General features: G+C 42.9%; 1 protein-coding gene across 1 annotated transcript in view; it reads left to right on the forward strand.

Annotated features, from left to right (window-relative positions):
- The first annotated feature begins 850 nt into the window (after positions 1–850).
- Positions 851–20,696, forward strand: part of LOC129710296 (insulin-like growth factor-binding protein 4) — an 86,395-nt gene continuing 66,549 nt past the window's right edge. Inside the window, exon 1 of the mRNA XM_055657195.1 lies at positions 851–1,331. Within this exon, the coding sequence (XP_055513170.1) occupies positions 983–1,331 (349 nt within the window). The 5' untranslated portion in view covers positions 851–982. The remainder of the gene's footprint in view (positions 1,332–20,696) is intronic.

Consider the following 20,696-nt stretch of genomic DNA (forward strand, 5'->3'; position numbering starts at 1 on the left):
TTTCTTTATCGCATCTGCCAGAGTTACGTCCTGCCCTCTTTTATTTACCCTCCTGCTTTTCCTTCTTGAGTATGTTTCTCAATCCCCAATACTTCTCCGTGGATACTCATGATCCCAGCTGCCTATATCTGACTTATGCCTACTTCCTTATTCAAACCACAGCCTTAATTTACCTTGTCATCCGTAGTCCCTTACTCTCACCTGCCTTGCCCATTACTCTACCAGGAAGATGCCGAACCTTAAACTCTCACTCTGACCCTTTTAAAACCATTCCGCTTTTCGACTGCCCTTTTGCCTGCAAACAATCTACTCCAATCAACCTTTGCAAGTTCTTGTCTAATGCCATTAAAGTTGGCCTTGCCTAAACTTAGAACATTAGATTGTGGACCAGCCCCTTCAAATATCAGCGCAGTGTTTAGTCCCGCTGAATATACAGCTTTGTAATTTTTCCTCCAAAATGATTTACCCGAAACTGATGTTAGATATCATATTTTTGATATAATTTAAAGTCTGCAATTTTTTGCATCTACAACACATTTTTAAATCTTCCTTCTTCAGATTCCTTCACCAAAAGAAGGATGTGTACAGATCAAAGGTGTATTAATGTTCCCCCCTTGCTTTTGTTACACTGTAATATACAGGGAGAGCAGATTTATTGCAGGGAAAGTAATGAAGTTATCACTGTATATCCATCTGCTCCTTCGGATAAATAGAATGTCAAGTCACGACTATGTTGTTTTGGCTGTAACCCAATTCTTCAAGTTCCTACTGGTACAACTATGTGTTTAAGACCCAGCGAAAGTATTTTTCCACTTCATGCTGTACGATTACACCCACATGTAAGGAATAGCTAATCAGCGTCCTGACTGGAATTTATCACTAACTAGTCTAACCATTGTATAAATAATCCTGATTGCACTCAGAGTGGCTAGGTATTGTGAGCACGCTTCTGTTCCCCATCTCGTTTACTTTCTCTGTTTCGATGTGTCTTTTAAAGCATTTGAGTGTTCTGCTTGTGCTGCTTTCACCATTGATCTTGGAGGCAGCCGGGCCGATCCGTTGCTTGCCCTGCACCGATGAAAGGTTGGCGCACTGCCCGCCCGTGGATAATACATGCACCGAAGAGATGGTGAGGGAGCCAGGTTGCGGCTGCTGCCAGATGTGTGCACTGTCTAGAGGCCAACCTTGTGGAGTGTACACGGCACGCTGTGGGATCGGGCTCCGCTGTTACCCCCAGCTGGTGGATAGCAAACCTTTGGAGACTCTCATGCAAGGACGTGGCATATGCATGGACATTGCTGAGGTGGAAAGGATTCAATCAATACAAGCAGGTAATCACGTAATGTGCTTTTTATAACATGGTGACTGAAAAGACTAGCCTAACACAAAATAATTTATTTTGCTGATGACTAGTACTCATTTACCTCTGCTATAATTGTTAGAATAAATGGAGATAATGTGCAGTTACCCAGGTATTTGCCTCTAAAGTTGGTTTACTTGCCTGAATTTTTTATATAACACAAAGGTTTTGTATAAAAAGTGAAAGAATCACCTTCACACAAAACCTTTCTAATTTGCTATAATTTTGACGTTAGGGTATATCGTAAAAACCTGAAAGAGATGTTATGAATTTCTTCTAATTTTTGAAGCCTTTATCTGGCTGTTTATTGCTCTCTTTAGAGTGTTTGGCTTAAAGTGTATTTATTTCTTATGTCGATGGTTCTTCTAATATATGCTTCATTTACTGCATTCCAGTAAACCTTCCAAACAGAATTAAAGCAGTCCTAATTCACACAGGCTTCTTCTCAATTCTGCTGAACCAAATTTACACACCAATTGTTGTATAATTAGTTAAAAAGCAAACTTACAAAGAAAGTAACATTTTAATTTATAAAATGTTTAAAATGCAAATGGAAAGTGTGATATGATCTACGCCTGTGCTTGTGGCAACAATATCAGTCATGTTTCTGATTTATTTGATCTTTATCCCCTCAGGTAGTGAAATCAGTATCACACTTGTCACCGTTTAAGTACACTTGTAAAGTTCACTCATACAGTTCTCCCTGTGTGCGAATGTTTCATGGAACTGTGCCACAAACTGAAAGCTGCATTCTAAATAAAAGAGTGAAAGAAAAACAGACATTTTTTCTTTACATGTTTTAAAGTTATGATCTTTGGGGGGAGTCAAATTAGAGCCAGATGTTTGCGCTGCTTCAGAAAAGCTTGTTTATAATCAGGAAGGATCGGCACCATGTTTCTGCTCATAGCAAATTCTGTTATAGCATTATTCATTCCTCAACCCACCTTCCATACACAGACAGCTGCAACAATATTACATTCTGCAGCATTTTATCGAATTTCAGTATTTAATATGAAAATACGCTGATTTAAAGACCTCCCTCACAAAGGAGAATTCTTTTCAGTTCCAGAAAACATTATCGCAATTTACTTTCAGATACAATATTTCAGAGTTTGTGGTTCTCTCGCACTCACGGTTTGAGTTGGCAGATGACAAATAATCAAAGATCTCCAAACAACCAGGTAGGTTGTTTGAATAGTGACAAACTCTCCAAAAAGAAATGATGCAACATATTTTAAATATCAGGTTGTGCAGAGTTAGTAAAGGGCCTGTCCCACTTACACGTCCTTGGCTCGCAAATTACGCGACCTCGTGGTCGCTTGAGACGTACGGGCACCGTATGGCCACGCGGGGCCGGTCCCACTTAGAAGCGTGGAGGGGTATGGAGTTGTGCGGGACCGGTCCTGAGATCGCGCGGGGCTCCGAAATTCTTGTAGTGAACAAAATCTTTGCGCGCCAATGGCCGGTCGCGGAACTGACGGCCAAACTGGGACAGGCCCGAGACCCTGGTGCGACGCAATGTCTCACGTTCAACAGCAACAGAAGCAGGCAAACAATTGCTGAACTCCACCTGGGGCTCACGGCCGTTGTGGTCCAGATCCGCCGCCAATTCTACTCCCAGAGCGGGGCCAAGAAAATTGAAGATAGACACAAAATGCAGGAGTAACACAGCAGGACCGGCAGCATCTCTGGAGAGAAGCAATAGGTGACGTTTCGGGTCAAGGCCCTTCTTTTCAGACTGAAGAAGAGTCTCGACACGAAACGTCACCCGTTCCTTCTCTCCAGAGATGCTGCCAGTCCCGCTGAGTTACTCCATCTTCAAATGATGTCACGCGCTCCAGACGGCTGTGCCTACGCATGAAATCGTGCCCAACCTTCGCTCGACTGTCTCGGCTCAACGGGACCACGAGGTCGCATAATTTGCGTGCCAAGGACATGTAAGTGGGACAGGCCCTTAAGACTGTAAAATTAGCTTACTGGTGCAGTAAAGCAAAATTTGGAGTTGAGTTGTTTTAAGAGGGATTAAATCAGACTTAAAGCAGATTTGAAGGTGCACACTCTTTAAAAATCAGGTTAAAGAACTGCCAATCTACGGTCAGCTGGGATTAAAAGGAGCCTTGGCGATTTCTCACCTTGCACAACTCATTAACAAATTTGTAACCCTTTGCTAAGGTAATCAGAATTCTCAGAAGATAGACACAAGAAGCTGGAGTAACTCAGTGGGCCAGGCAGCATCTCTGGAGAGAAGGAATGGGTGATATTTTGGTTCAAGACCCTTCTACAGTTGAGCTTTGGTCAGTTTAAGGTGATCTTAACCAAGAGGAAAGAAAGGAATTGAAAGTATGCTCAACTAGAAAGGTCCAAGAGATTCAAGAGATTCAAGAGAGTTTATTGTTATGTGTCCCAGGTAGGACAATGAAATTCCTGCAATTCCAGATCCAGAGAGCAAAATTTACATAGGATTTCGGGCATTAACATCTCGGATGACCTGTCCAGGGTCCAACACATACATGCAATCACGAAGTAGGCACGCCAGCACTTCTACATTATCTGAAATTTAAAATGATTCAGTATGTCACCAAATACTTCAACAAACTTCCAGAGATGCATTGTAGAATGTATCCTGGCTGATTGCATTTTGTCCCAGCATGGCAATTCCAAAGCACAGGAATGCAAGAAGCTGCAGAGAGTGGTGGACTCAGCCTGGTCCCATCATAAACATAGTCGTCTCCACCTTTGAAAGCATCTATATGAGGCACTGTCCAGGATCCCCATCACCCGGGCCATACCCTCTTCTCATTACTGCTATTGAGTAATAGGTACAGAATCCGAAAATCCCACTGGAACAGTTACTTTCCAACAACTATCAGGTTCTAGAATTGACTGAGGTGCAGGAACAGCTACTTTCCTTCAACTAACAGGTTCTTGAACTGACTTACACAACCGTTAACCTCCCTCAGCATTGGAATCCTGTGGGCCAATTGCACTCCCATGGACTGGTTTTCTAATTGTTTTGCACAAAAGTTCTGTTTCTGAATAGTCTTTTTCTTCTCACTATGTTGTTTAATTTAAATATTATTTAGGTATAATTTATGTTTCATGCACTGAGTGAGTCTAAGTGCAAGCAAGCAAGAATTTTCATTGTCCCTGTAAAGTATTGTCCCTGTTTCTCATTGTGCTTGTGTGTTCGACAATAAACTCTGCTTGACTTGACTATTGATTCCCTAACAGTAAAATCCAATGGAAAACCTGTGGAGATATGAGAAGCATAATGGCAGAAACAAAAAATGCTGGAAAATTTCAGCAAGGTAAATCTGGAGTCCATCAATAGGGCTGACAAAGTATAAAGAAGCTTCAGATCCAGTATTTATAATAGTCCTGTAGTCACTTTCTTTGATGCAACATACAAAGAATAATTAGTTTGTCAAGATTTAGGACTGATCCTAGCACAGAACCACAAGATTAATGACTAAGACAGAAAGAGACCAAACAGAGGGAATAAAGATCAGAGACCTGTTTTAAACTCAGGCACCATTGGAAACATGCCTGCAGCCCCAGAAATGAAAATTAACATTCTTGAGCTCATTCTTGGCTTCATTTAAATCCTGTTGACTAAATTTGCCCTTAATCTGGGAGAAGATACTTGTGACCTGGGGCGGCACAGTGGCACATGTGGAGTTGCTGCCTTAAGGCACCAAAGACCCGAGTTCGATACTGACTATTTATTTTATAATACAAAATGCTTTTATTCAAAACGAACAGAGTAGAAACAAGATCAAGACTACCTATATTGGCAGATTGCAAACAAAACAGCTATCAAATTCAAATATTGTCAACTTTATCAACAATATACTCGACCCTGGAGGCCTACCGTGAACACGGTGTGCTCCCTCTCCATGGAGACACGGGCAGGGACGTAGGCCCATAAGAGGGGCAGGCAGTTGACTCTGGTGTGACCATCGATTACCCGCTGCCTGGACCCGCGAATGGCCATCTTGGCCAGGCCCATGCCCAGGAACAAGCCGACAGGGAGACTCCCCCACCCCCCACTCCCGACCCTCCCCCCTCTGTACAGGGTGACCAAATATCAGGAGCTTGGGGCTAAAGTGCAGCCAAACCTTGAGGAGCAGCCCTTTCAGATAGTCGAACAGGGGCTACAACCCCTCACACTCCATATACATATGGAATACGGCCTCTTCCTTGCTGCAGAACTGACAGGTGGCTGGCGTGTCCATGAGCCCGACTTAGAAACATAGAAATATAGAAAATAGGTGCAGGCCATTCGGCCCTTCGAGCCAGCACTGCCATTCATTGTGATCATGGCTGATTGTCCCCTATCAATAACCCGTGCCTGCCTTCTCCCCATATCCCTTGATTCCACAAACCCCTAGAGCTCTATCTACCTCTCTCTTAAATCCATCCACTCATTTGGCCTCCACTGCCCTCTGTTGCAGGGAATTCCATAAATTCACAACTCTCTGGGTGAAAACGTTTTTTCTCACCTCAGTCTTAAATTACCTCCCCTTTATTCTAAGACTGTGGCCCCTGTTTCTCGACTTACCCAACATTGGGAACATTTTTCCTGCATCTAGCTTGTCCAGTCTTTTTATAATTTTATCTGTTTCTATAAGATCCCCTCTCATCTTTCTAAACTCTAGTGAATACAAGCCTAGTATTTTCAATCTTTCCTCATATGACAGTCGCGCCATCCCAGGGATCAATCCTGTGAACCTACGCTGCACTGCCTCAATCACAAGGATGTCCTTCCTCAAATTAGAAGACCAAAACTGTACGCAATAGATGTGGTCCTACCAGAGCCCCATACAACTGCAGAAGAACCTCTCTACTCCTATACTGAAATCCTCTTGTTATAAAGGCCAACATTCCATTAGCTTTCTTCACTGCCTGCTGTACCTGCACGCCAACTTTCAGTGACCGGTGTACAAGGACACCCAGGTCTCGCTGTAACCCTTACCTAACCTAACCCCATTGAGATAATAATCTGCCCCCTTGTTTTTGCCACCAAAGTGGATAACCTCACATCTATCTATATTATACTGCATCTGCCACGCATCTGCCCACTCACTCAACCTGTCCAGGTCACACTGCAACCTCCTAACATCCTCTTCACAGTTCACACTGCCACCCAGCTTTGTGTCATCAGCAAACTTGCTAGTGTTGCTCCTAATTCCCTCTTCCAAATCATTAATATATATGGTAAAGAGTTGCGACCCCAACACCGAGTCTTGTGGCACTCCACTCGCCACTGCCTGCCATTCTGACAAGGACCCGTTCACTCCTACTCTTTGCTTCCGGTCTGCCAACCAATTTTCTATCCACGTCAACACCCTACCCCTAATACCATGTGCTCTAATTTTAGTCACCTAAATATCTGTTGCATGCCACAGTTGTGTGCAACACTGTCCACCCTAGGTCCCCGATGTAAAGGGGGAGGACTCCCTTACTGGGGACCTGAGGTGGAGAATGGATTAGGATTACTCCCTTACCTCTATTGGGACCGCTCCTGCCATCATGTGGTAACACAGACTGCCAGGGCGTGTCCGGACTGAAGATGAGGGCGAGGAAGTATAGAGTCGATACTGACTATGGGAGCTGTTTGTACACAATTTGTACATTTTCCTTGTGACCGCGTGTGTTTTCTCCGGGTGCCCTGGTTTCCTACCACATCCCAATGACGTATACGTTTGCAGATTAATTGGCTTCTGTAAATTATCCCTAGGATAGAACTCGTGTACAGGTGGTGATTGGTCGGCACAGACTTGGTGGGCCAAAGGGCCCATTTCCATGTTCTATCTCTAACCTAAGCTAAACTAAACTTGTAGACAGACAGCAGATACTGTAAGTGAACAGCAGCAGTTGCCAGGGCCATGCTGAAGTTTTATGTGTTCAGGTTTAGGTTTATTATTGTCACAGTTACCGAGGTACAGTGAAAAGCTTTGTTTTGCATGCAGTCCTATATAATCAGATAAGACATACTGTACATAATTACAATCATGCAGAGTACACACTTACTCCTGGTCCTGAAGGAAAGATAACATAATGCCATATTAGGCTCTTCTAGCATTACTTCACTTCACCACAGGATTAGGATTGCAGGAATCTCCTCACAGTTTCCCACAGTCAGCTGAGTTCAAACTGGAACCTGGTGCCAACAACATGACAGGCGCACGTTGAAAAAGAAGCTGGTCAACATTTGGCAGGTGCCTTCATGGCTGCTGGGCAAATATGTAAAAGCTGTCAGATACTCAGACCCTAGTGGTTCTATTGTATAGTTGGAATGTGACTGTGAGAAACATTGGAATCTGTGGGTCCCAGTGTATGAACCATAAAAAGTTAGGATGCAGATGCAGCAGATAATGAGGAAGGCAAATGGGATGTCAGCCTTTGCTGCAAAAGGTATGGAGAATAAAAGTACAGAGCTAGGAAGATGGAGTACTGCAAGCAGGTTTGGAACTCCTGCTGAAGGAGCAACATATTGCTGTGTAGATAGATTATTTTTACTTTAGACATTAGATATACAGCACACAAACAGGCCCTTCTGCCCACTGAGCCCATGCTGACCAGTGATCACCCAATAGGTGAAAGGTTGAACAAGTTAGGGCTTTATTCTTTGGAGTGCAGAAGGTTAAGGGGGGATTTGATAGAGGTCTTTAAAATGATGAGAGGGATAGACAGAGTTGACGTGGAAAAGCTTTTCCCACTGAGAGGAGGGAAGATGCAAACAAGGGGACATGACTTGAGAATTAGGGGTAACATGAGGGGGAACTTCTTTACTCAGAGAGTGGTGGCTGTGTGGAATGAGCTTCCAGTGAAGGTGGTGGAGGCAGGTTCGTTTTTATCATTTAAAAATAAATTGGATAGTTATATGGACGAGAAAGGAATGGAGGGTTATGGTCTGAGCGCAGGTATACGGGACTAGGGGAGAATACGTGTTCGGCACGGACTAGAAGGGTCGAGATGGCCTGTTTCCGTGCTGTAATTGTTATATGGTTATATGTTATATGGTAATACTGTAACACTGTCCTATGCACTAGAAACAATTTAACAACTTTACAGTAGCCAATTAACCTACAAACAAACCTGTACGTCTGGAATGTGGGAGGAAATCGGAACTCCCAGAGAAAATCCACGTGGTCACAGGGAGAACGTGCAAAATTTATGCAGATAGTACCCGTAGTCAGGATTGAACTTGGGTCCCTAGCGTGGCAAGGGAGCAACTCCACCGCTGTACCACTGTGATGCTCTAAAGACTGGAGCAAACATGATTTTATTCAATGTATGGAGTTTGCACGTTCTCCCTTTGACCATGTGGGCTTCATCCGGTTTAACCCGCACCCCACTTCTCAAAGACGTGCTAATTGTAGGTTGATTGCCCTGTGTAAATTGCCCCTAATGTGTCGGAAGTGGATGTGAAAATGGGATAACATGGAACTAGTGTGAACGGGTTATCAGTGGTGCACTCGGTGGCCAAAGGATCGTGGTTCCATGCTGTATTGTACAATAAATTAAATTAAACTAAATGATCCTGGTTTAGGGCCAATAATGGCAAGGGGCTTGCTCAGAACGAACAATCAAATGGAGCGTGTGGGCACACTCACAGATCTCCATGATCTCTATTCACTATCTCTTCCCATAATTCCGTGGATTCCCAAGGGAGTGTTCCTTCCTAGTAATCAGAACAGCAACAATGTAACATTTGGGAGCTTTTCATGTAGTTCCCAGTTTTCACAGGTTCATGGTTCATGGTGTGACACATCATAATGCTGTTCAACATACCAACCTACCAACATGGCCAATTTCACTATTTCTTGCAAACACTATGTGCAACACATGTTTAGTGTACCAATGAAATAGTGTAGTATAGAGATACAGTCTGGAAACAGGCCCTTCGGCCCACCGAGTCCAAGCTGTCCACCAATCATGCATACAGTAGTTCTATGTTATCTCACTTTTGCATCGTACTCATCGGATGGAAGCTGCATACCAAATCTCATTGCGCTTATGTGCAATGACAATAAAATATATTATTATTATTATTATTATTATTATTATTATTATTATTATTATAATAATAATAATAATAATTATTATTATTATTATTATTATTATTATTATTATTATGGACAATTTACAGAGGCCAATTAACCTACAAACTTGCACGTATTTGCAATGTGAGAGGAAACTGGAGCATACCACAAAGCCCACGTGGTCATAGAGTCATGGAGTCATACGGTGCGGAAACAGGCTCTTTGGCCCAACTTAGACATAATGGGTAAAATACCAGGAGGAATGTTAGCGTGGAACTTATTATTAAGTGAAGATCTTCCTAATTTCCAGAGTTTTATTGGATTCGAATATTCACCAAGGTGTTTTTGATGTACTACATATAATGAATTTATAATTCTCCATAAGTTCTCGTTTATTGGAAGTAAAGATTATTCTACTGAAAGAACTAAAAACATACATGATAGCAAATGGAAATGTGTGCATTTCTGGTCAGCTGCAAACATATTAGCTATCAGCAAGAAAAAATTAAGAAAGGCGGTGCAAGAATTATCTTGACACTGTCTCATCTTCCAATTAACCAAAGTCATTTCAAGTGCATGGTTTCCATCGCTTTTAGTCCCACATCAGCTGGTTTACACACAGTGGCTTTCCCAATTTCTCCAGCCAGTAAGCACAAAACATTTTGTCCTTTGCTTGTTGTCAACAGCTTTAGGTAAGAGCATGCTTTTCACAGAGTTATTTTTGATTGGCTGTATGGAAAGTTCCCTGATTCCCATGTGGTCATTTCTGCTGCAGTTTGTTGGAAGACTGCGAGATTGAAAGGTATGTTAATGTCGCAATGAAAATCAGTCATTTTAGCTTTATGGTTCTGTTCATTTTGCATTCAGTTCGACAAATGTTTAATTACACTGAAATGGATCCTGAAAAAGCAAATTGTCTCCTTCACTTTTAAACACAATGGTGAAAGAAAAACAGGCAAAACACCATGCATGGCTGCAAAATATCGAAAGCAATTTAGCCCCGACCCGAAATGTCATCTGTTCATTTCCTCAACAGATGTTGCTTGACTTGTTGAGTTCCTCAGCATTTTGTGTTTTACAAGTGTGGCGTTCTTTTACTGCCATAATTGAATGGAGAATCTTAGCGAACTGTGATACTGGCCAGGTAACCCTTGTTTTGCAGTTGAGGTGTAAATATGTTATTGAAGGTCTCCTGTAGGCAACATGTTCTGTAAAAGTAAGTATTTATTTATTTTTACAAATCGCATGGATTGAAAAGAAAGATGACCAAATGCTTAAAGAGCCCCAGCACATTATATTGCATGTATAAAAACTGGATTTCAGATGAAACAGATTACATATTTTTATTCCAGTTCAGTCTTAACTTTTGTTGAGCTTTTTGGTATGCCATTGCTCAATTTCAAAAGCCACCAGCTTTATATGAGGCAACAAAACCAGTAAAAACTATAAACCGAGCAAGTTGCTTAATAGCTTATTGCACAAGTTAGGGGCGGCACAGTGACACAGAGGTAGAGTTGCTGCCTTACAGTTCCAGAGTGCTGGGTTAGATCTGTATGAGTGTGGACGTTCTCCCAGTGATCACGTGGTTTTCTCCGGGTGCTCTGGTTTCCATCCATACTCCAAGGACATGATGGTTTGTAGGTTAATTTGACTTTGGTAAAATTGAAAATTGTCCCTCGTGTGTAGGATGGTGTCAGTATGCGGGGATCACTGGTTGGCGCTGACACGGTGGGTCGAAGGGCCAGTTTCCACACTATATCTCTAATCCAAAATAATTGCCTGTTATATTATACACAACTTCTCAAGACGAATATCATCCTCCACAACACAATGCTGCCTTTGTATGTTCATCACACATATCAGCAGCTGCCACTATTTTGACTATGTGAGCAATTGTAATAAAATACATTAGGTTTGGCATTTAAGGTTATTTATTCAGTATTATGCTTTTCATGATTTTATTTTTATGTTTAATAGTCATTCTTAAAAGGTCCCCCCCCCCAAAACACACACACACACACACACACACACACACACACACACACACACACACACACACACACACACACACACACACACACACACACACACACACACACACACACACACACACACACACACACACACACACACACACACACACACACACACACACACACACAGCAAAGGCCAGGGAAAGCAGGGGAGCGCTGTCTGAAATTCACACCCGCGATGAAGAGGAAGGTAAAAGACGGCTGCACAGTGTACAGTAAGTTCTTTAGAGAGTATGGGGGGGGGGGAGAGGGAGAGAGAGAAGGGGAGAGAAGGGGAGAGAAGGGGAGAGAAGGAAGGAAGAAGGAGTGGAGACACTTTTAAGAAGTCAGACAACATTTAATAAAGTTTAGCGGGCATTTTACATTACCGGCCGGTTTTCCTTGGTCCTGAAAACTCCAATGAGCCAATTAAAATGCCCGGTCAGCGAAGGAGATTGCCTATGGCTGCCCTCGACTGCCTGTAACTACATAGCGACCCCACTCCACTGCACTACGAGTTCAAAAGAACCATGCCAACCAATTTTTATTCGCAGAAAATGTTTCAACATGCTGAAAATGTTTCCTCGACCAAACTGAGGCCACGAGTATGCGGGAACTTCCCTTGAGCATGAAGGAGAGTTCCAGTGACCTCATAGGACCTCCTCGGACCTCATGTCGACCATGCTGCGAGTTTGAGTCAAGGGCAAACTCTTCTAAACTCGTAGATTAGGTCGCCGCAGTGGGACAGCCCCTTAAATGCGTTTTTTTGCTGAGAAATCCCAATCATCACACTCTGTCTAAAGTGAGTGAGGCCAGCTGGGCTCTGGTTGTATGAGCCTGCTCATATCCTGCTCTTCCTTAAACTCTTCCGGTCATTAGAAATGTGGCCGGCATTTGGAGCACTCTTTTAAAATTTCAAAATGTATCTGTCGTGCATGTTTATGAAATGAATGTTTCCAGTCAGCAAGAAAATGAGAAAGGGTTAATTTATTTCTTCTTTTCAGTTCGAACTCAGGAATTCCACATACTCCTGGTTAATCATCACCACATCTTGTCTACCTCAGTTAGTCATTAAACTAAATAATTCCAATTTTAAATTTCCCCCAGGATACGAGTTGCTGTTTTATATTGACACGTTTCCTGTAGACAAGTTATCAGGCATATGATTTCTACTGCGTGCTCCACAGATATCACTAGATATCAGCCAGCTAGAGTTACACCAACACAATCTGTGGAAAGCTCTTACCCTATGGGTTCATCTCCTCGGCAACAAGGGCAAATCAACATGTGCAGCACCCTCTCCTCTTCCCCCCCCCTCCCCTTCTCTCCCTTCCCCCACCCCCCATTTGTTCATTACATCAAATATGAATTGTTCAGTGCCACTTATAAGGAAATATTTACAGCTTTCAAGATTTTGTTTGCCTGTTTAATATCACTTTTTTTCTTAATGTTAATGGGGCAGTTGAATATGGACCCAGTTCACATGTTAATTAAGTGAAGGGATGGTGTATAGTTAGATCTGGGATGCTGTTGGCTCTGGAATGATTATGCCAAAAAGCTGGCAACTGTTCTGACTATTTTGCACTGTAATTCTCCCTTCGCTCTACCTATTGTACTTGAGTTTGGCTTGATTGTATGTCTGTATAGTGTTATCTGATTTGAATGGTTAGCAGGCAAAGCAAAGCTTTCCGCTGTACCTCGATACACGTGACTAAACCTAAACCTAAACTTAAATATCTTAGAATGCCACTCTGAAGCCTGGTCACATTTTGACCAAATAATGCATTTGTATGTTTCCTCCATTTGTGTTTGTGGTACTTGCAACATAAAGTTCGCGTAGGTGCAGCACAACATAGGATTATAACACAGCTGGTTTATAAGAATCCTTAAATGTGTTTTTCAAATTTGCCTGAGTAAATAAGTTTGCTGGATTGCTATCAGATGTTGAATGTTATTTTGTTACATACATGATCTGCTCATTCAGGACTTTCACAATGCTCCACTTTACATCTTGACAATTTAGCTTGGGTCTTGTTGACAGCTTTATAGGTCAATGGATCCAAAAAGCACTGGCATTGGGGGAAGTTGACTTTAATTCTCCAAACTATCATAGTAGTGTTGGCGATGCATCACACAGGAAATTAGTAAGGGATTTCATGGGCGATTTCAGTCTTCTGTTAAACCAAGTTAGAAATAATACTGTCCAGAGAGTTAAGAGTCAGGAGTGGAGAGACCAGAAACTGCAGATGGTGGAATCTTGAGCAAAACACAAACTTTGGATGGAATGGATAGAAGACGTTTTGGCTCGAGACACTTCTCCAGAATGAAGAATAGCGGGGAGAAAGCTTGAAAAGATGTGCTAGTGGGATAAAGCCTTGCAAACCAAGGTGGATGCAGGTGGGGGGGTGATTGCTAGATGTATAGACAAAGGCTAGAAATGAAAAGGAGACCTACCTGCCAACCAAACCCACGTCACCTATACCCACCCATCACTTTCCAGCTTTCTTCCACCCCCCCCACTACAATCAGTGCTGACCTGAAACATATCTTAACTATTCCCTCCACGAATGCTGCTGCCTGACCGACTGAGCTACAGCTCTTTGTGTATTGTTTAGCTATCATCAGCACCGAGACCAGAACAATGGCAATCTTGTTGCATCTTGACAGGCACATTAACACAATAACACAATAAAGAAATAAATACACAATAAACAATAATACAATAAACTGTGTAGGAAGGAACTGCAGATGCTGGTTTAAATTGAAGATAGACACAAAATAGTGGAGTAACTCAGCGGGACAGGCAGCATTTCTGGAGAGAAAGAATGGGTGACGTTTCGGGTCAACACCCTTCTTCACACTGCTTTTTAAAATTATTCCGTTCCGTATTAGAAAAGGGGAGGCCGGGTGGAGTGGTGAAGACAAGTGTGGGGGTTGGGGTCGGAGGAAGGCAGGTCGCCTTACCTGAGTTCCAGGCTCAGCACCAGGTCCATAGCCTCCACTTGGTCTGACTCTGCTGAGGTCTACTGCTCCCCCCCCCTCCTACAGGGAACCTCAGTGGGGGTTCCACTGGGTCTTCCTCTTCCCCCTCTTTTAACCAGGTGGCCCCAGCTACACCCCATCCACACAATAGTCCTCATGCCCCCCTCCTCTCAAAACACCCATCATTCCCTTATGCCCCTGTCCTACTTACGAAACCGGAACATAAACCTCTATGACTTTGCGCCCCACCAAGGTTGCCAAGGTTTGGCAACTGGAGCATAATAATGCAAGCCAAGGTATGCAGTGCAACCTATATAAAGTGCATTTTGGTTTGTCACTGAGATAGTGCTATGGAACTTCATCCACCATAGAAGATCAATTCCTGAGTTGTATATAGGATGTTTTTAGACCATAACATTGATAAGACAACAAAGAAACTGGCTATCCCAGACAGGGTACCATCCAACGAGAAAGGTTGGTTAATCATCTTGTCATGCAGATTCCTTGGGGAAGTTCGTGTTGTAGGAGCAGAATTAGGCCATTCAGCCTATCAAGGTCATAAGGTCATGTCTACTCCGCCATTCAATCATGGTTGATCTATCTCTCCCTCCCAACACCATTTTCCTGCCTTGTCCCCATAACCTTTGACACCTGTACTAATCAAGAATCTATCTATTTCTGCCTTAAAAATATCCACTGACTTGGCTTCCACAGCCTTCTGTCGCAAATAATTCCCCAGATTCGCCACCCTCTGACAAGAAATGTCTCCACATTTCCATCCTAAAAGAGTGTCCTTTAATTTTGAGGCTATGACCTCTAGTCCTAAACTCTCCCACTAGTGGAAACATCCTCTCCACATCCACTCTATCCAAGCCTTTCACGATTCTGGATGTTTCAATGAGGTTCCCCCCTCAAGATACTTTGTTGAGATGAAGAGTGAAGTAGTTCAATCCAAAACATGTATCCTTAATTTAAACAAAGGAAACATTTGTTCAGAAGGTATGAGGAGTGAGTTGGATATGATAGATTAGGGAGTTTCACTGAACAGCAAGACAGTGAATAGACAAACACTAATATTCAAGGAATGAATGCAGGAATTTTAACAGTTACTCAGTATTTCTGGCACAAACACATAAAAGAAAATTGACCCAACTTTGGCTAACGAGTGAATAGTGTTGGATCCAAAAGAAGGCATATGATGTTGCCAGAGAAAATGGCAAGCCTGAGGATAGGAACAGTTTACATTTCAGCAAAAAAGGACCAAGGGATTGGTAAGAGAGTAAGACTGGTGTCTGTGAGTGAACATGCAAGGTACATTAAACCAGATTAAAGGCATCTATAACTATGTCATAAAACAGCATATTGGTGATATGTAAGTCATTTACAACCACAAACGAGACAATATATAATGAAAATAAGGAAATGGCAGTGCAATTAAACAAACAATTTGGTACTGACTGCATTGCAAAAGATAAACATAACTTACCAGAAAGGGATCCAAGAACCAATCAACAAGAATGAATTACTAGAGAACCAAGAGTCAAACAGCAAGAAAGAATTCTACGTAAATTAGTATTAGCAAAAAAAAGTGATGTACAATTTATTGTGACTGTAAGCTAGTAAATCACTAAGACGTGACAATCTGCACCCAGTGTATAGGAAGGGGAAGCCATAGAAATATGTCATGTTTTTGGATGTTATTTCTATAATTTGACTGATTGTGGAGGATCCTTGCCAACTGGAAATGCAACTTCACTTTTAAAAATTACAAAAAGTGAGGAAACAGGGAACTGCAAACTAGTTAGCTTAACAACAGTCATGGGGGGAACGTTTTATCAAGAAGAATGTGATAACATGACACTTCAAATATAGCAACAGGATTAGACAGTCAACAAGGATTTATGAAAGGAAAGTCATGTTTGATAAACCACCTGAGTTTTCCAAGCAGTTATCTACTTCAGCAGGATGAACACAAAGGCAGAGCAAGACTTCAATGATGATAGATTGGGAAATGTTCGTGTGCAAAGGAATCTGGAAATCCTTTTAACCATTACTGAAAGCAAACAGGCAGGTGCAGCTATCAGTGAGGAGGTCAAACAGAATGGTGACCTTCATTGTAAGAGGCTTTGAACACAGAAACAAGTATGGCTTACTACAAAAATACTGGTCCTTGGTGAGACCGCATCTAAACTAGTTGATGCAGTTTTGGTCTCTGTACCAAAGAAACTATATGGACCAAGAAACAGTGCAACAAAGATTTACCAGTCTGTTTCCTGACATGGACATTTTTCCTATGAGGAGAGATTGGTTGAATGAGGCGTGTATGCACTGGAGTTTACAAGAATGAGATGTCTAATTTTGCTACAGAAAGTGGAGCATAAAACATTGCAGCACAGGAACAGGCAATTCAGCCCATAATGTTTGTGCTGAATGTGATGCCAAGTTAAACTAATCTTCTCTGCCTGCATTTGATCCATATCCACCCCATTCCCTTCAGCTCTTTGGGCCTATCTAAAAGCCTCTTAAATGCCACCATTGAAACTGCCTCCACTACCACTTCTGGCAGTACATTTCAGGTCCCCAACACTTTCTGTGTAAATAACTATCCACTCAAATCTCCTCTCAAATCTCACCTTAAAGTTATGTCTCCAGTCTTTGTCATTGTCACCCTGGGAATAAGGCTCCAACTGACTTGTAAGTCTATGCCTCTCATAGTTTTATATACTTCTATTAGGCGTGTCCTCAGTACTTACATCTGAAGTTTACATCTCACACCGTCTAAGAGCTATCAGAATACAAAGAAAAAATGCTATTAAAACACAGTGAAATGTGGTGTTTTTAGAGTACCAAAGTAAGAGATGTTTTTGATGAGGGTCTGAGAAGTGCTTGGAAGGTAGAAAGGTTGTGCAGATCCATGTGGGTAAGGAGGGAAGGACCGAGAACTAAATGGATCAGCAGGATGTCATAGTTAGTAATATATTTATAGTATATATAATCTTCTGATATATGAAACCATGACATCGAGTTCTTCACAGCCCCCCTTCAAAAATGTATTTTACCTTGGTATTCTGCACACACCCTATTTGATTGAAAAAAGAAAAAGGGCTGAGTTTGGTAGGCAGATGATTGGACAAAGGCTAGAGATAATAAGAGATAAAGATGGAAGAGGTGCAAATTGTGAAGCCAAAGGAAGGAATATAGATATAAAGGGTAGCGGGAGGAGAGAAATGGGTGCCGGTTTATGTGGGTTAAAGGGAATAGAGGGGGGGATGGGATTGGGGAAGAAGGGTCAGGCGATTTTGTAGGCTAGTTACCAACAATTTGAAAATTCATTATTCATATTGTTAGTTATAAGCTGCCAAAGCGAAATATGAAGAGTATTCTTCCAGTTTGCATGTGGCCTCACTCTGTCAATGGAGAATTTCCAGGCCAGAAAGGTCAGTATGAGAATGGAAAGTGGAATTAAAGTGGTTAGCAACCGGGAGATCCAGTAGGCCTTGTGGACCGAGCGCAAGTGTTTGACGAAACGTCCAACCATCTGCCTATAAAACCCTCCCTCACCTCTATCCACCTAACACTTGCCAGGCTTTGTCCTGCCCCTTCTCTCTTCCAGCTTTCTCTTGCCCCTCCCCACCACAATCAGTTTGAAGTAGGGTCCTGATCCCGAAACGTCTCCTTTACATGTTCTCCAGAGTTACTTCAGCATCTTTGTGTCTTTCTTTGTCAACCAGCATCTGCAGTCCCTAGTTTCATCACTTTTGACTGGACTTTTAATATCATCATAAGCGCATCAGAAAAAGATGGTGAAACCATAATAATAATAGAAAGAATTAATCTCAAGAAACAGCAAAAGATAAAGTGCTAGAGAAACTCAGCATGTCAGGCATCGTCAGTGGAGAGAATGGACAAGCGACGTTGGTCCTGACACAAAACATTGCCTATCCACTCCCTCCATAGATGCTACCTGACCTGTTGAGTCCCTCCAGCACATTTTGTTTGCTCGATTTCAGCATCTGCAGTCTCTAGTGCCTCATGTCTCAGATCACAGTGCAGTGGGGGATGTGCGCCATCTAGCCCCACCTCATGGTAATGCAATAATGGCATGTGCGAGGCATTTCTGGGCCTACTAAGTATTACTGGGTATTACTAAGGTGCAGAACCAGTTACAAACTTGTAAATAACTGAAATAACCTTTAAATTAACTGAGAATCCAGTCTCTCCCCCCCCCCCCCCCCCCCCCCCCCTTAACCCCCTCTACCCTGGTCAAGACTTTGATGTGATGCTTTACTAGTAGTGACAAGAACTATTAGATAATACCATTTCAAACAAAGGGTGGTGGGTGTGTGGAACATGCTGCCAGAGGGAGTAGTTCAGGCAGGGACTATTGCAACATTTAAGAAACAATTCGACAGGTACATAGGTTTGGAGGGATATGGGCCAAACACAGGCAGGTGGGACTAGTTTTAGATGAGATATTGGTCAGTGTGGGCAAGTTGGGTTGAAGGGCCGGTTTCCATGCTGTATGACTCTATGACTATGACAGTGGCTGTCTGGGTCTAAAGGTCCTGACCAGAAACATTGCTGATCCTGCCTTATCTGTTGAGTTAGTCTTGTGTTTTGAATGTAACATACTCAGGTGTTACAATGCATTTTAGGCTTGTTATAATCGTTTTCAGAATGATTTACTTGAACTATTGCCTTGCTATAGAGAAATGCTACATGAAGCACAATAGAGTTTGAAATTTAGGATTAATTTGCTGGAATGGACTGCCAATGTGCGTATGACTGAGTGCTGGCTAGATTTAGCCTGGTTTTGATAACTCTTGGCAAATGTATTGATGGGAGGGAGATCCAGTTCTAGGAGACATTGATACAGCAAGAAAAATAATTCCTTAGAGGCTTCCTGGAAATTCGAAGAGACAAACGTGAAGATACATACAAATATAAGGCCACAGGGCAGATACAAGCTGAAAATGGAATATGCCAAAAATAGAAGGAAGTGGAGAGTTGAGTCTGTTACACATGAGGAGCACTTTTGCCAATCCTTGTTAGATGCGCAGTGCAGTAAGTGGAAGTGATATCATCACTGACAGAGAACATGACTACAGTGCAGGCTACCACACATGCAAGTTCTTCATCCAACAAGAAGCAGTTGTTTGATGAATTTGCAGGTAGACAAAAATGCTGGAGAAACTCAGCAAGTGAGACAACATCTATGGAGCGAAGGAATAGATGGTGTTTTGGGTTGAGACCCTTCTTCAGACTGATGTGGGGATGGGGGAGGTGGGGGGAGGGAAATAGAAAGGAAGAGGCAGCGACAGTTGGCCATGGGAGAGCTGGGAAGGGGAGGGGAAGGAAGGAGAAAGCAAGGATTACCTGAAATTGGAGAAGTCAATGTTCATACCGCTGGGGTGTAAACTACCCAAGCAAAATATGAGGTGCTGCTCCTCCAATTTGTGGCGGGACTCAGCCTGGCCATGGAGGAGGCCCAGGACAGAAAGGTCAGATACGGAATGGGAGGGGGAGTTGAAGTGCTGAACTACCGGGAGATCGCATTTGTTAATGCAAACTGTGCAGAGGTGTTGGGTGAAGCGATCGCCAAGCCAATGCTTGGTCTCACCGATGTAGAGCAGTTGACACCTAGAGCAATGGATGCAATTGATGAGGTTGGAGGAGGTGCAGGTGAACCTCTGCCTCACCTGGAAAGATTGCTTGGATCCTTGGACGGAGTCGAGGGTGGAGGTAAAACGACAAGTGTAGCATTCCTGCGGTTGCTAGGGAAAGTACCAGGGGAGGGGGTGGTTTGGGTGGGAAGGGACTAATTGACCAGGGAGTCGCAGAGGGAGCGGTCTCTGTGAAAAGATGAAAGGAGAGGAGATGGGAAGATGTGGCCAATGGTCAGAACCCGTTGGAGGTGGCAAAAATGTCGGAGGATTATCTGTTGCATGTGACGGTTGGTAGGGTGAAAGGTGAGAACAAATGGGACTCTGTCCTTGTTACGAGTGGGGGTGGGGAGTGTGAGCGGAGCTACGGATATAGAAGAGACCCCGGTGAGAGCCTCATTGATTGTCGAAGAGGGGAACCCCCATTTCCGAAAGAATGAGGACATCTCCAATGCCCTGGTTTGGAACACCTCATCCTAGGTGCAGATGCAGCGCAGACAGAGAAATTGGGAGTAGGGGATAGAGTCCTTACAGGAAGCAGGGTGGGAAGAAGTGTAGTCCAGATAGCCATGGACCAGTAGATATCAGTCAGTTGTGATGAATTTGCAGATCTTGTGAAACAACTATAAAG

This window comes from Leucoraja erinacea, chromosome 2 (assembly GCF_028641065.1).
Source record: "Leucoraja erinacea ecotype New England chromosome 2, Leri_hhj_1, whole genome shotgun sequence".
In the NCBI taxonomy this organism is placed as follows: Eukaryota; Metazoa; Chordata; class Chondrichthyes; order Rajiformes; family Rajidae; genus Leucoraja; species Leucoraja erinaceus.